This window comes from Marmota flaviventris, chromosome 8 (assembly GCF_047511675.1).
Source record: "Marmota flaviventris isolate mMarFla1 chromosome 8, mMarFla1.hap1, whole genome shotgun sequence".
In the NCBI taxonomy this organism is placed as follows: domain Eukaryota; kingdom Metazoa; phylum Chordata; class Mammalia; order Rodentia; family Sciuridae; genus Marmota; species Marmota flaviventris.
Genome location: NC_092505.1, coordinates 23583179 through 23600146, shown reverse-complemented (window position 1 = coordinate 23600146; position 16968 = coordinate 23583179). Strand labels below are relative to the sequence as shown.

Below are 16968 nucleotides of genomic sequence, written 5' to 3'. Positions count from 1 at the left end.
AATGAAAAGCTGACTAATAGAATCAAACATACTTAGAAATAATTGTGCTGACATGGAAAGACTTCATTTCTTGTCATTATTCCCTAAACAATCATCACAACTATTTAAATAGAATTTACATTGAACTAGTTATTATAAATAATCTAGAGATGATTTAACATAAATGGGAGAATGTGTGTAGGTTCTATATAAATACTAGGCCATTTTATATAAAGGAATTGAGCATCCACTGATTTTGGTATTGACAAAGGTGGGGGGTTGGAACTAATTCCCTGTGGATATGGGCAGAGGACTGCGTTCTGAGGACAGATGCAGATGACAAGAAATTCCATTTCTTGTGACACACAGCTCTATATGTGTGCTAGTTACTTTAGTAGCCTGTAATCTGTGCCAATCACCGAGAAAGAAACAAACTTGTTTCAGAGTCCAATGATATGGCTTCATCTATTAAAAACTGTTATACATAGGACAGACTTTTTTTAAAGGTAAAAATGAGAATGAAAAACTTTTGAACAGTTTGTTGTTTGAAAGAATTATGTAGTTACTGGTAACAATTATTGTTTAAAAAAATACTACTGGAAGTGATAAGACATTGCATCAGAAAAAGACTTTATAACTAAAGAACAGAACATAGAAGATGGACTCTTACCGTATGACCCACCTACAAGCAATACTTGATTTAGATGGCTTTGGATAATGGATAGCCTGGAAAGACCCAGAAGATCCAGTCAATAAAAATCTTCCATCGCAAGCTGTGGCTGCAAAAAAATGCCAATTAATGTTAGACAAGAACAATCTTGAGATTTAGAGGGGTTACATTATTATCAGGTTTCCCAGCTTATAAACAGCAATTCAAAGCTGGGCAGTCTTACTGTGCTCTTATTTTCTAATACCATAATAGAGCTATTGTAGACAACATAACCCATTCTGAGCATGTGAAAGTGTACATGAATGAAGAAGAAGGAAATTTTCAACAATTCCATCTTTTCCAATTTTCTGAAAAGTGGAATATATACCACAATTATAATAGCATTCCACAACAAACAAGAGGAAGCAAAGCATGTGCAGAATTAAAAAGGGAACAAAACAACATCAATTTACAAAATCAATTTGCAAAGCTGGTGAAACTTTTGTAATTCTTCAAACTTTACAGATGGTTTTAGAAAGGTATAAACAGACTTGTGCTGCACAAGATTTATAGTTTTCCAAAATGTTATGTCCATGAGTCAGAGATTTGTCTGTTTGCTGGACTCTGTTTCCCAAGGCAGGATTATATCACACTTCTCCAAATCCTTTGCAGTCAGATGGAGTCATGTGACTAAGTTGGTCACTAAACTATTGTGGAAGTAATTGTGTCTATTTCCAAAAGTTTTGAAAAAAGATGTTCTGTAACATTATCTTCTCTGTGAGCAGGTTGTAGAGAATTCTTTGGAGGACTTTGGGGGCAGAGAAGGTAACTGAAGAAGACCTGGAACTCTGAATGCCTACAAAGAGTACAATCCCTTCCCGTAATTCCTGCTGTGATATAGGTGAATTATTATTGTCTCAAATTGCTAAGATTTTTTTTATCATGGTTTTAATTCTATGTTAAAGAATATGATTGGTTTGCCTGTCCCTGGAATTGCAAAGCTTTACTACAAGTGGACAAATCCAGGATAAATCTCACTCAAAAGGGCCTCTTACAAATTTCTGAATGGAATCAAAGAGGGAGAATATTCCTGATGGACCTTAAAATTGCAGCAATATTAAACTATTTATAACACAAATTTCAAAATGTAAAAATGCTATCATTTCAATATGTGGGACTGTGCCATGAGCTTTTGTATATATGCTTTTACAATGGAACAAGATAGGCTTTCAGGTTAAGCAGATGTAACTCAACCATGGATGAATAGGATTCCTGGGTGTTCAGGACTGTGACTGTGCATTGCTCAATGCTTTCTAGTGCATCATTAGGAAAAAAAAATTTTCGAGAGTGAGAACCTGTCAAATTATACCAGCCATTCTTCTATGTTATCAGAAATGTTGCCTGTAGTGGGATGGGATTCCGAAGGGTATGTACTGAGAGCTCCCCCTGCTGGTTCTATATTTACCTAGTGCTTATTTGGTCGGGGCACTGAATTCTCCAAGATGTATATAAATCAATCATGACCTATCCCCATCCACAATGGTCTATTATACACATACATACGAGGCATGCAAATTTTGAGGACACTCTACAACTTTTAAATAGGCCTGCACCTTCTCTTAAAGACTGTGAGTCAGCATCTTTTCTTCTCACAGGTCAGCTAAAAAGTGAACTTTCTTGCTGATGCAATTCTAATCAAAAGTGAAAAACAATTTAAAGAAATCTTGGTTTAGCTATAGTCAGCTATAAGTTGTGCAAACCTAAATAACCAAAGACTAAAAAAAGAAGCTGTGTGAGGAAGTCAACATTAATGTGACTCTATTAATAACACAAACTAAAATTAGAGCTCACAGCTGGAGCAAAATAAATGAGTAAGAGACAGGGCAAAGGTTAATTTCATATGGACAAAACCTCTTAATGTTATGCATTTTTCTGTGACTGTAGATTGATGGACAAGGGCTTTGAGGTGGAAATTATGCTACTAAAGTTTAAGTTGGTGCTGCAATGAAGTCCACTGGGCCTTTTTGCACACCATCAATAATTGAAATGAATACAACTAGACTCTTGAATTCCCACTAGATAAAGATAGAGTAATTGATTGAATTTTCCACTGCCTTAATTCACAAATGATTCAAATTTATTTTCCAATATATGCAAGGCTAACTTTAAAATGCAAATATGATAATTGGGAAAATGAGAATTAATAATGATACAGAGGCTAAAGACAGTCACATGGAAAGCTGATCAATACTAAGGTTAATAATCATAAAGCTTCTATGATAGTAAAAATAATAGTGCAGTTTGATTATGTCTTTAAAGAAAAATTAGCTAATTAATTCTAAAACTGAAGCTCGCCTGATGAGTTTATAAGGACTTTGAAAAATAATCATTGCCTTAAAACTTTTTGGGGGACAAATTGTCACTCTTTCATTGTTATTTTTTGATATACTTTGATACTTGTTTATAAAAATTATAAATTCCATGAAAATAGAGACAAAATTATAGGTGTGATATATGATATGATTATTTAATTCATCTAATATATTAGTTATGCTTTCTCTTTCACTTTAAGTTATTGATCATCATTACATAGGCTTAATGCTGTGTGTCTGTCTTTGACATTCATTCTTACTTTTGAAATAAAAAGCAACATCACCTTTGCTACCTCTTGATGGCACACTTGCATCATTCTCTTGAAAAGGTTTCAGAAAATCTGTGAAAACTATAGCAAAAAAGATCGCTTTTTTTCCCTCTTTGAGTAACTTAGTTATATAAATAGATTAAAAAATATTCTGTAGCCTGCACTTTCTACCAATATATTCTGAGTGCACTTCACAGAACATAGTTAAACTTTGTAGCTTTGAATTTTTTCCAAGAACATTTGAATTGGGTTGCTGAGTGGAAGTCTCTTTAGCAGAGTTACCTTTTGTTGGGTTGGTGCTGGGAAACAGACCAACTGCCCATCTTATAAAATATGTACCCAGTGAAGAGGTAATTTAAAACATTTGGCTCCTCATTGAAACATTCATCTTCAATTGATATCAAGCAAAATGAAAAAAAGTGTAACATAATAGGAGAGGCAAGTGCAGCAAATAGAAACTGTGCCCTTAACACACTTCAGGAACTAACTGTATTCACACTCAATTTAAAAACTAATTATAAACCATATCAAAAACAAAAGGAAGCAAGAAAGAAAAATTAAAAAAGGAGAAAAGGTACATGTTTTTTGTTTAATATTTTAAAAATAAATTCTTACTTAGTTTATCCAAATGGTTCTTCACATTGCTGACTAATTCATGCTGACATTTATGTGGTAATCTTCTTAAGTATGACACATATCAAGATAAATTATCCAGTTAGATATTGCTTTTGTTATGGTTTAGATATTAGGTGTCCCTCAAAAACTCATGTGTGAGACAATGCAAGAAAGTTTAGAGGAGAAATGATTGGTTTATTAGAGCCCTAATCTAATCAGTGCAGTAATCCATTAATATGGATTAACTGGGTCATAACTGTAAGTAGGTGGGGTGTGGCTGGAGGACATGGGCTACTGGGGACCTGCACTTAGGGTTTATATTTTATTCCTATTGAGTGGAACTCTCTGCTTACTGGTGGCCATGTTCTTAGCTGCTTTCTTCCACCACACCCATCTGTCATGATGTTCTGCTTCATCTCCAGTCAGAGAAATGGATTTGGCAGTCAGTAGACTGAGATCTCTGAAACTGTGAACCCCAAATAAACTTTTTCTCCTTTAAATTGTTCTTCTCAGGTCTTTTGTCACAACAGCAAAAAATTTACCAAAATAGTTTTCTAATAAACTTTTCTAAATGGAACTGAATTATAAAATGAAGTAATAAACCAAAGAGAAAATATTTTTGATCATTTAAAGTCATGTTTGTTATATGCTACTGAAGCATTTAATACTAATACTAATACTAAAATAATAACACTAAAATAAATGCTAAATATACAAATAAAACATAGATGTTTTATCATAAGACAATAAATTGTTAATTATTAGTGTTTGCATTACTGCCAGAACTACAAGAGGCAAACAAAAGCAACAATCAAAATTGGGTGGTGCTTACTGGATTAGATGCTGTTAAACTGTAGGGGAAAAGGCTTATTAAAATATGATACTGAAAAAAATGAAAAAAAATATTAAAAAATATAATGACAAATATAAGAATTCAATTTTATTATAGAATTAGTAATAATTTAATATAGAGAAGGGATGAAAAGGATGCCTCTCATCTCTCATTAATTAATTAATTAATCACAGAGTTCTTTTACAGTTATGAAGAAGAATTCTGTAAAATTAACATCTTTAACATTATGTAATAAAGTTTAGGGAAATATTAGTACTATTATTTCTAGAGTTTGTATGAAATTATACACATGGCTATTGGAAAAGCTCATTCTTCAATACTTTCAGATGTCTGATGAGTGTGTATGCAGAATGAGAGAGGACACAGGGAAGGGGGAGGGAGAACAGGTGGGAGACCTTACCACAAATTTTATTGTCTTCATCGGAACCATCTGGACAGTTTATTTCTCCATCACAAAATAAATCAATTGAAATACACTTCAGAGAATCAGCACAAGGCCTGAAGCCAGGTGGACACTCTATTGAGGCATTTCCTTAAAAACATAAAAAGATTTAAATTATAAGCTTGTACTGTAGAATTAATTTCCAATTGGTGAAAAATGTACAATGTTCAAACATTTGTTATTTTTTTTTTGTTATTTACCTCCTTAATGAGTATATACTTCACTTTCCAATAGAAATATTTATTTCATTTTATGAATAAAGTATTTTTGAATATAGAAGATTTTAAATTTTGAAAAAAATTTCTTTGTAAATGTTAAAATGAAAATTTTAAGCTTGATAAAGTAATATTAGAGTTTAGAATTTAGTCCTTAATATTTATAACTCCTGGCATTGTTGTACTGTATGGGGAATTTATCAGCAGCAGCATCTAGTAAGCACTTCATTTATTCTTAAACTTATTATTTGTAAATACAGTGGATTCTAGTGATAAACATTCTGCAGAATAAAAATACATCAATGAAAGACATTTTAAAGTAAGATAACAAATTTAATATTCTCAGTACATTGCTACATTCAGCAATGAAGAATCCCATGGTTATTTTGGTTTCATATCTCTTTGCTTCTTGAATCAGAGATTCTTAGAGGATAAGATAAAAATACACTCCTGCAAGTTTCTTTGCCATAATCTGACCAGGATCTGATCACCTTACAGATCTCAGCCTGTCTTCCCCTTCACCTGCCCACTTCCTCATATGTAGGTATAGAGAGGCACCAAGAAACACATTTCACATCTAGAAATTGTCTTGGAAAATTTTAAGTGCAACTCTAAAAATCAGAAATATTCTCAAATATCCACAAGATAAAACATGGTTTTAGTTTTCAGAGTAATGTGGGTATTTGAATATTTTTTTCTCTAACTATAATAACAATGATGGCCTAAAGATTTTGAAATCTTTAACTCAATAGCATTTATTTTGTTATTGGTCTTAGTCTTAAAGCCAGAACTGTACTGCCATCTGCTGGGTTTTAAAAATATAAAAATTTGAAATTATGAAATTTGTTATGCTCCATAAAGCATACTAGCATTTCTTATGCTCCAAAAGCAACTAGGAAAATAAAAAATATATATTTATGTCAATTAATCTACTGAGGTAAAACTTGATTAAAAACTTTCATAGACAGGGTTACTATAGACACACACACACACACACCCCACAACTAAATTAGCTTTTCGTAACTGACTCTAATTAAAATGGACATAAACCATTGGGAAATTTATGGAACACCTAACATCTAAAATAGGACCAAATATCAGAGTCATTCAAAAATGGCAGAAAATCCCATTTCAGAGAATAAAAGAATAATAAAATGTTATTTAATAATTCCCAAAGTAGAATTTATTAGAATTGTCATATATAAAAGCTATTTATCCAAAGAGTCATTATCACTGAGTCCCAATCTGGAAAAGGCATACTAATTGATAGTATTGAATAAATGTTCGATAAACAAATAGATGGGGAAAAAGAACTTTACTTGAAATTTCGTATTATTTTAACAGTTGTTAATAGGATCCTGTGTATTCAGAACTTAGAGTAGATTTGGGGAGATAGCTAGGAAGATACATAATTTTGGCTGTCCTTATTCTTCTCATGACAGCGTCACTTCCAGAGGCTTCCCATCTCTGCCCATTCTCTGTTGAACAATAGATCAAACCTGGGCAAAAGATAGCTCTTGGGACCCTTTGATCTCTCATTTGCTCCACAACTCTTTATTGTCTACTACTTGTGTCATGGAACTTTAAGGGACAAAGAAGAGAGGATGAGTAAGGAAGAGCCTCTGTTCTCACAGAGCCTGGAGTTTAGTGGGAGACTGGTTCATTAATTTTTTTAAAAGATGTTTAAAAAAAGTGTTGTAGGAGCAGCAAGAGTTAGTTTTCTTCTGAAGGAGGGATTAAAGATATCATCCCAGAAAAGGTTGTGTTTAAACTAGATTTTGAAGGATGGTTAGAAGGGAACCAGGAGGATAGGTGTATGTGATGATGTGACAGAATCAGATCCCTATGTGGAAACCAGATGAATCTAAGCTATCTAGAAAAAAGAATGGAACCTATAACAGGAAGGGGATTTGGTGCCAGGTTTTAGGGGCCCTTTTAATCTTTGTTAAATGTTAGAAATGCTTTTCTGCAGGAAATGACATAGAAAGTTTTCTTATACTTGTGTGATGTGACCAGCCCATGTTTCATAAAGGCAATTCTGGGGTCATGTGGAGAATCAACTGGAAAGATGAGAGCAGTGGAGAAGCTGTTTCAATTCCCCAGGTGGACCTTCATAATGGCTGAATTCTCTTATGGGCAGAAGAGATGGGGCTTGGAATGAATTGCGATTTAACAGAATGATGAGCTTCAGTGATCAAATGAGTTCCTGACCAAGACCAGAGGAGGTGGAAAAGGAGCAAGTGTAAGTGATGGGCAGTTAAATTACTAATGGTGTTTAGTCACAATAGTGACTAGAATAGAAACATATGATGGGATTAGAAAATGAGTCTATTTTAAAGCATTTTCACTGGAAGGTAGAAATATTGGATACTCTTGTTTGGGTTTTGTTCATTATTTCTTTCCAGATTATTTCATAAGTACTCGTCAGCTGACTTGATCCATGAAGAGACAGAAGTTTCTAATTTAGTAATTAAAGTGGAAAACACAAGTATAATTGTTATGCAAGGATAATGAGTTTCAGGATTTTGTCAAATCATAATTTTACCCAGTCTTCTTCTATTTTCCCTTGTTTATACAGTCACAATTTCAGTTTCTGACAACATGATTGACTAAGATATTAGTTGTTACAGAAAGGTATCATAGGCCAGTCTTTTTGTAAATGACTTCTATTCTTAAAATGAGAGTTCATTGACTTACAACTTGGTTTGCATCTCATTCCTTAATTTCTGCCCTATTATTTCTTCTTCTCTAAGAAGTACTAAGCTGTACTTCTTAACAGAAAATGTTTGGAAGGAGTTAATGAATTCTACTTAAATAAATGTACTCAAATAATACAATAAGTGGTTCATTAGCCGCTGATCACATTACCTGAATATTAGTTACTGTTTATTTGAGTAGAAAGAAGATTTGCACATATTTTTATATTTGTAGAGTATTTTTCTTCAGGATACTGTTTTTTTACATAGTATGAAAACACATTAGTAAATTTGCATTGTTTTGAAATTATTCACATAGATCATTTTAATTATCTAATTATATTTGTATAGAGGATTCAGTATGTACATAAATGAAATGTGGTTACTTCAGAGTGATCAAAGTCAAAACAATTTTTAGTGATGTGGGACCAGAGAACTCCTGTGTGTACATTGTGCAAGCTGGTGCTAGGCAGCATGGAGAATAAGAGTAAAATTCTTGCATTTATTCTAAATCATGTGCAAGAAACGTTATAATAATACAAAAATTAAAAATTGTAATTTGGAAAATTTGAATTTCTACTTTCCTTTCATTTGTATAATAATGCTAGGTGGCCAGAACTTACTTAAGACCAATTAGCCCAAGATTTCTATAGCTTACATACTACTAGTCAGGTGTGGTGATGCATGCTTGTAATTCCAGTAGCTTGGGAGGCTGAGGCAGGATCACTAGTTCAAAGTCAGCCTCTGGAACTTAGCAAGGCCTTAAGCAACTTAGCTAGACCTCATCTTTAAATAAAAAAATTTTTAAAAGGGATCAGAGGATGTATCTCAGTGGGTAAGCACCCCTGGGTTCCACCTCTGTTACCAAAAAAAAAAAAAAAAAAAAAAAAAGGAAAAATAAAATAAATAAATAGTATCTGAATCTATGAATGTCTGAATTGGTGACTAATTTCATTTCACTCTGCTATACTAGAAAATAGACATCACTTTACAGAAGTTCTCATCTGCTTTGATAGAACAAATCTAGTCTTTTTAGCAAGACTGTGGCATTTCAATTCAAATGAAATTATTATGGATGAATCTTTTAAAGTACTGATATCATTGAATATGAACATCTTAAATTAGAGGAGAGTGATTAGTGCTAAATAAATATTATGTTCTCAAATCCAGAAGAAAAATATTTCAAGTGTATAAATTTATATGTGAGTGTGTGTGTGTATATATATATGTATACATATATATACACACACACATATACATATACATATATATGTGTGTATATAAAATATAAAAGGAATAAAGCCTCTGTGCCTCAGTCTTGGAACAATTAAATTGAAGGGCATGATTCTATCTTAGCTTCTTTTGGTTCAATTTCAAGTTCTTCACAAAATCAGCCAACTTGTCTTTTTCTTCAGTCCCCAAACTCTTCCACATATTGAAGTTATACCAAGATTACATTTTGTTTGAGATTGAGAAAGCCCATGATAGTGACATTTTTGTTTTTCTGCAATCAATGCCTGCACAGTCAGCAACAAAGAACTAGAAAAAGCTCCAGTCTAGAAACCCTTCAAGCATATGAGTAATTGCCCAACAGCCCCACTAGGCACTCTGTAGCAGCCAAAAAATCAATCTGTATAATGCCACGTTAGCTCCTAGTTCTCTCTGCTAGTGTTCCAAATGGGTTAGTAAAACTTTACAGTAATTGGCAGCAAAGGCTGTAGAACAATACAACATAACCCTCATGGACTTTGTACCTGTTATCATACAAAAATTCTCTTGCAGAATTTATAATAGCACTGATGCCAGCTATATGATGCATGCATTTGTTGATTTTTCTCAAACTCTATCTTCCAGGCATATAAAAATGAGAATAAACTTAACATCCCTGAAAGGCATATCCATAATAAATTACTGCTTGGAAACCACAGTTCTCAAGTTTAATTGCCTCATTCCCCTCTATAAATCTATACCATCTTGCCTTGTGAGAGGAATAAATGAGAAGTATATTTCAGAACACATGCAATACATGGATTTAGTGAAAAAGGGAATGGGATATTTTGCCATCTATTTGTCTTATAATAATTCTTGGAGCCGGTGCGCCACCCTCTCCTCCAACCCATGGTGCTCACTTATAATCCCAGCTACTTGGGAGGCTAAGGCAGAAGGATCAAGAATTCAAAGCCACTCTCAGCAAAAGTGAGGTGCTAAGCAACTCAGTGAACCCTGTCTCTTAATAAAATACAAATTAGGCCTGGGGACGTGGCTCAGTGGTCAAGTGCCCCTGAGTTTAAGTCCCTGGTATTAATAATAATAATAATAATAATAATAATAATAATAATAATTTGAAAACAAATTAAAGTAAAACAACACAACATTCAGTAACAGGAAATGTTTTGAAATTAAATATTTTTGGTTAAAAGTGACTCTATTAAAATGAGCATTGCCAAATATAATCATGTTATTTTATTTAAACAGATTTTTAAAAATTTTCTTTTAAAAAAAGTCTACAATTTTAACAATTATTATTTTTCTCTTTTGGGTCCAAGTCAGTAGGGGAAGGGGGAAGTGATCCAATACTGATTGTGACCCTCTGATGTATGAGTCACTGAGTTGACAACGATGTAGTAGAATCTATATGACCTCTTTTTAATTCTCAATCACCCTTGAAGGCATACATTTTTTTTACTCTTTATTTTTCAGATAATAAAAATAAAGATAAAAGAAGCTAGTTAACTTGCTAAACAGGTCTGGAGTAATTGGCAATATTAGGTAATGGGTGGATTCACTCATGCCTTTTCAACAACTGAGAATTTTTTATTGTTTTGGAATTTTATTTGAAATCTCAATTAAATTGTGAAAGGCATGCTAAGCATATCTGACCCCATTCTTGCAGTTTAAACAATGGAGAGGTGATGGATCTACCTTATTCTCTATCCCCTCATTCACCATCTCCTCCAATCATGGGAAACTGAATATGTGATTTAACCAATTTTCTATATTTATTGGAAGATTTGTCTTTAGTGTAGTAAGGGAGAAAAAAATTGTTTGAAGTTCAAGGACTTCTTGCTTTATTTGGGGTTGATTCTTTTTTCCCCTAAGTCATTTCACATAGTTTTCTTAGGACATTTTATCCAGCTAAGAGGAGCTCAGTAACTGGGTGACATGAATCATTCAATAAATCCACAAACATAAAAATTAAAAAATGGGCATTAATTTGGATATTTGGATTTTAAAAGTTTTAGCAAGGAATTTCTTAAAACATATGTAAATTACCTTTTTAGTTTATTTTTAACTTCAAAGAATTAGTCATTAGCAATCCTAAAAGCATTTTTTCTTCAGATATGTTAAAGGCTGGTTTGGGATGCTGTAAATATTTTTTTCAACTTAGAGAGGGAGTGTGGGCTTAATGACAGTTTTTAAGTATGTTGAGCTGCTGTGTAGCTGTACCAGAACACAACAGCAGGCTTGCTTATGGTGCCATATAAATTTCTCTATGGGCTTTAAAGTTCTGATGGCTTGTATTCTAAATTATTTTGATTCACGTTTCATGTATGTATTACCTTGCATTTCAAATATCACACCAAACCATTTTAAACAAGAATTATTAACTCTTACGAAGAAGGGATATTTATGGTTTTACAAATGTTCTTTTCTTCTAATATATAACATATAATATAGACTTCAGTTACATAAAATAGTAGTGCTGTAATTCCCCTTTATCCATACTTTCATTTTCTGTGCTTTCAGTTACTTTAGGTCAACTATATTCTGAACATATTTAATGGAAAATTCAATAAATTAACAATTCACAAGTTTTAAACTCAATTTCATTCTAAGTAGCATGATGGAGACTTGCACTATGCTGCTCTAATCCCATATTGGGTCTGAGTCAAGCCCTTTTTTTCAGTGTATCCACATGTTATACACTATCCACTCATGAGTTACTTAGGAACTGTCCTACTGATCAGATTGCTGTATATTGCAGTACTTAAGAGCAAATAACTCTAATTTTTTAAAATAGCCCCAAACTACAATAGTAATGATGCCAGATGACAATTTAGACATAACCAAAGTGATATCTTACAGAGCTTTTCTAAAACGGAAAGGTAAAATAAGAAAAAAAATAGTATAAAATAGAAAGGAGCTGGGGATATAGTTCAATTGTTAGAGTGCTTGCCTCAAATGCACAAGGCCCTGGGTTTAATCTCTAGCACCAATAAATAAATAAATAAATAAATAAATACAGAAGTAAATAAATAAAGAAATAAAATAGAAAGGCAGATGTTTTAATAAAATTAATTATATATATAAATGCTTCTCCACTTACAATAGATTCACATCCTAATAAACCTGTCATTAATTGAAACTATAATAGGTAAAAATATCTTTAATACATTGAATGTACCAATATCATAGCTTAGCTTAGACTACCTTGAACAGGCTCAGAACTCTTATATTAGCCTACAGTTGGGAAAAATTTTCTCACACAAAGTCTCTTTGATAATAAAGTGTTGAATGTCATGTAATGTATTAAATATTATGTTGAAAGTAAAACCAGAACGGTTGTATAGTACAACACCATCATAAAATTGAAAAATCATAAGCTGAATTATTGCAAGCTGGAGACCATCTGTATAGAGCTTAGTGATATCAGCAGTTTCAAGCATCTGCTGGGTATCTTGAAATGTCCCCTCTATGGTTATGGGGTAGTACCATATTATGGGAGTTGATGGAAGATATACACAACTTTTACTTTATTTAGTTTAATTAAAAGGATTAGGGCTGCACATAGGCTATTTAGCATGAAGACTAAATCAAAACTAGGGAAAGCATTTTAGTTGCTTGGCACAAAGATGGGAGCACAAATTACTAGGAATCCAGATAAATTGGCTAATCAAAGATTTATAGTAGGAATTGGCATAAAGTAGACACTGATTCAAAAAAATTATTATTGAGTGAATGACTTCAAGGCTAGCTTGGTCTTGGTTTGGCAACCAGTAATTTGATAATAGGAAGAAGCATGCAGAACTTGTATGTAGAGAGAGAAATCAAAAGAAAAAAATCCCTAATATCTGATGAAACCATCATGCTTTCTGGAATATATTTTCATACTATTGATCCTTAGCAACAGATAATAAACTTTGTTGTGATAGAGTGAGGTAAGATAACCCAAGCTTTAGCTCCCCAAAATATTGTCACTTTAAACCTGAATCTAAAAGTACGATGTCCTATGTTTCCGTTTTCTTATCTTTACAATAAGGGTAATGTTAAACTGCGTTGGCATTACAGAGTTTTCAGATCTAAACTGGAACATGAGTAAAACCTTTTAAAAATGTATAGAAATTATTATTTAGACTGACCTGTAGTTGCCAGAGGACTTCTGGTTGTTAGGATGTCTGTAAAGATAAATAATATCATTGTGAATTATTATTATCTATTAATTTAAGAATATGTCATTTGTATCTGGATCTAAGAATAGATCTTTCATATGTTCTTTTTTATATTTTATATTTTATTTTAAGTGATAAACACTTGTTATATATATATGAGGTACAATGTGATGTTTTGATATATATTTTACAATGTATAATGATTAAATTAGGCTAATTAACAAATCCATCATGTGTTCTGCTTCTCATTGATTTTTAGAGTTATAGAGTGAAGGTATTTAGATTTGCACCTCATGTTTATTTTCAAAGTACAGAAGAGAATGATGTTCAATAATCATTAAATAAATATGAAGATTTACTTACTTTATAATGGCTGTAGACTTAAAGATTCTAGGTTAAATAGAAGCATTTTAAATAGAAGAATGAGATACGCTTAGATTGTGGGCTCTGGAATTAGGAAGAATTGATTTTGATTATTAACAATTAATTACCTTTGACTCTCAGAATGTAACTTAATTCCTTTATTCATTTCTTTTTAAGTAGAAAAATGTTACCTCCCTAAAGAATTATTTTGAAAATTGTGATATAATATTTATCAAATATAAAACCTGATGCAGGTTAACACCTTAAAAATAGGTCTTTCAAATATTTTGAAGGTGACTATGATTATAGAGAATATTGAAAGTATTACTTTTATAATTTGCACAATCATTTATATTTTTAAAATAATTTATACACTAACCCATTTAGAATTACTTCTAAGATATGCAAAACAATTTTATTATTCACACTATTCTGTATACAGATTTTCAGATGGGTAAATAGTTGTGCTCAATTATTCTGGTAGTTTGTAAAACCAGGATTAGTGCCAAATTTTCTGGTTTCAGTTCTAATGATTTTTATACAACATAATAGTTTTATAGTTTAAGATAACTAAGGTTAATTCTAAAGTTTGTTAAGTTTTCCAAAGTGAACTTTGTTGGTAGTGGTGTGATCTTGGTAAGACAAAGTAAATTTCTGAATTGTATGAGCAATTGAAGTTAAGATGGAGTAAAGAAGATGCTAAAGTAGGGAAGTTATCATCAAACATTGGATTCTCCTTTCCAAAGAGTAAAATGAATTTTGAAAGTCATCATTTGAATGCTGTTAAAATTTTCTTTCATAGTCAGTGATTTTACAAACAGTATGGCTTCATCATCTAGTCTACATGTCTGAGTCATATTTTGAAACAACACACACACATACACACACACATGCAGAGAAAGTTCTAAATATGACAAGAACATTGAAATTGAGAATGTATACCACTGACATAGTAACTAGTACTATGAACTCTGTGATATTCTGACTGTATTGTTCCTAACCCGATGTATGATACTTGCATTTTCATACAAAGACTAAATATATCAGCAAGTGTTACAGGAATAAAATACCATGGATGTTGATGACCACAAATACATGTTCTTAAAAATGTCTTAAGTACTGACCTGAAATAGTTGCAGGAACAACGGTAGTTGTGGAGGAATTCTCCAAAGATGCTAGAAGAAAGTAAAGTTGATTTGACAATTGTGCTTCCAATGTAAATATATTACAAATCACCGAATACAGTTTGCATGTTTGTTCAAAGGGCATCTGATGTTTTAGAGCTCCTATTTTGTCCTCTCTATGTTGAATGGTCCTATTCATGATATGGTTGTGTCACATTTGATGAATTTCCAGTATTTGCACATTCTGTCTATACAATTTATTTATGCAAACAGTTTGCTTTATGTGCTACATTTTAAGAAAAGTATCTATTCATTGATTCTGTGGTAATATTAAATAATTAATATTTACATCACATAATAATGTGACATTAGTCTCTTGTGGTTTTACACTGAAACATGTAGAAGACCTCAATCACAAAGTAATTGTGCCTATAATAATATCTACTACTAACCAAGTATAGTATGAGTATAAAACGTTTTTCACAGAAAAGAGTTGTATATTGGTCCTCGGGAGCACCATGCCAGTGTGCTTACCATGACTAAGAGTTGTACCTATGCCTATGGATTATGCTTTACTTCTCTGTGTAGCTAGTGTACATAAAGGACAAATGAGTCTAATTATACATCTAGTCTTTCTAAAGAGGTTGCCAGTTCATGACAAAAGTAGAATTAGTAAACAAATTTTGTATGTTTTATGTTAAAATTCCTAGGAAAGATTCTTTTCTGAAAATTTAAGCATTATAGCCCACTGGGTTGGTGAAGGGCCAGAATGCTCATATTGTGAAAATATTTTAAAATTAGAACTATTGTTATATGTGTGCAGTTTATTCAAGACTGTCATGTATATAGTGAACAAATTGAGTCCTTACTTGAAACATCTAGTCTGTCTAGATGTTTAGAAGTGTCCAATGTATATTACTTGTAGAGGTAGTGAAATATAACTTTTTAAATATCTTTTTTTGCTAAAATTCACATGAAATATTGTCTTTTGAGAATCAAACTGTTAAACCACCTCTGTGAGCAGTATGATACTGCTTGTACTTGTTTGGTGATGTGTAGGAGGTTGGAAGGAAGCAATTGTAAAAGGTAATATGTCAGTGTGTTCATACTTGTATATTTTCAAACATCAGCCTTCTGTATGTTTGGTGCATTTTGCTTTGTTTTGTATATGGTGTGTGTAATGGACAAATGAATACCAATTTTGCAGTATCTAGTCTCTAGATGTTAAAGAGGTTACCAGTGTATGACCAAGTAGTTAGTAAAATTAGCACATTTTGTACATTTTGTGTTGAAATTCATAGGAAAGCTTGTCCTCTGTAAATGACTTTTGGATATGAATTTGTTCAACATCTCTAAGCATTAAACATGCCTGTACTTGTCCACCGGACTGAAGGTAGAGAGAAGGAAGTGAGGAGGGAAAGGTTCAAGGACAAAATGCTCATGTTAGAAGATACCTCAGATTATAACCATTGCTATGTGTGCTATTTTATCTACCAGTGCTGTATGCATAGTGGACAGAATCTTATGTGTAATATCTAGTCCTTCTCTACATTTAGAAGTGCTTGATGTATTTAAAAGTAGAAGTAGTAGAATTAAAAATTTTTGTAAATAGCTTTTAAAAACTGATGAAATACTGACTTTGGAATTGTTAAACCACCTCTGAACAGAATACCATATATACTTGTTCATGGGTTGAAGGAGGTGGGAAGGAAGAAGTTTCAAAGGTGTTTTGTTAGAATGTGCTAGAAAATTTCAGCTTACCCATTGCCCTGTAACGTGCATTTCATTTAACTTTGTTATACTGTATATATTGTATATACACTGGATAAAGGAGTACTAATTTTATAATATCTAGTCTCTAGAAATCAAAGAGATTTCCAATGTATGACAAAAGAAGAAAAATATCATTTTCTTCAATTGTTAATATATTTAAAAGTTTTAAAAGTATAGTGAATCAATTTACAAGCTACAAAGAAAACTGAAGCATATGTCATCAGCCAT

At 32.2% G+C, this 16968-nt stretch overlaps 1 protein-coding gene across 1 annotated transcript in view; it reads right to left on the bottom strand.

The window, feature by feature from the left end:
• The window catches only part of Tmprss15 (transmembrane serine protease 15), a 116688-nt gene that overhangs the window by 83537 nt on the left and 16183 nt on the right, over window positions 1–16968 (bottom strand). The window contains exons 5-7 of the mRNA XM_027929285.2: window positions 13451–13486; window positions 5138–5269; window positions 650–758 (exon numbers count right to left, since the gene is read on the bottom strand). Of these exons, the coding sequence (XP_027785086.2) occupies window positions 650–758; window positions 5138–5269; window positions 13451–13486 (277 nt within the window). The remainder of the gene's footprint in view (window positions 1–649; window positions 759–5137; window positions 5270–13450; window positions 13487–16968) is intronic.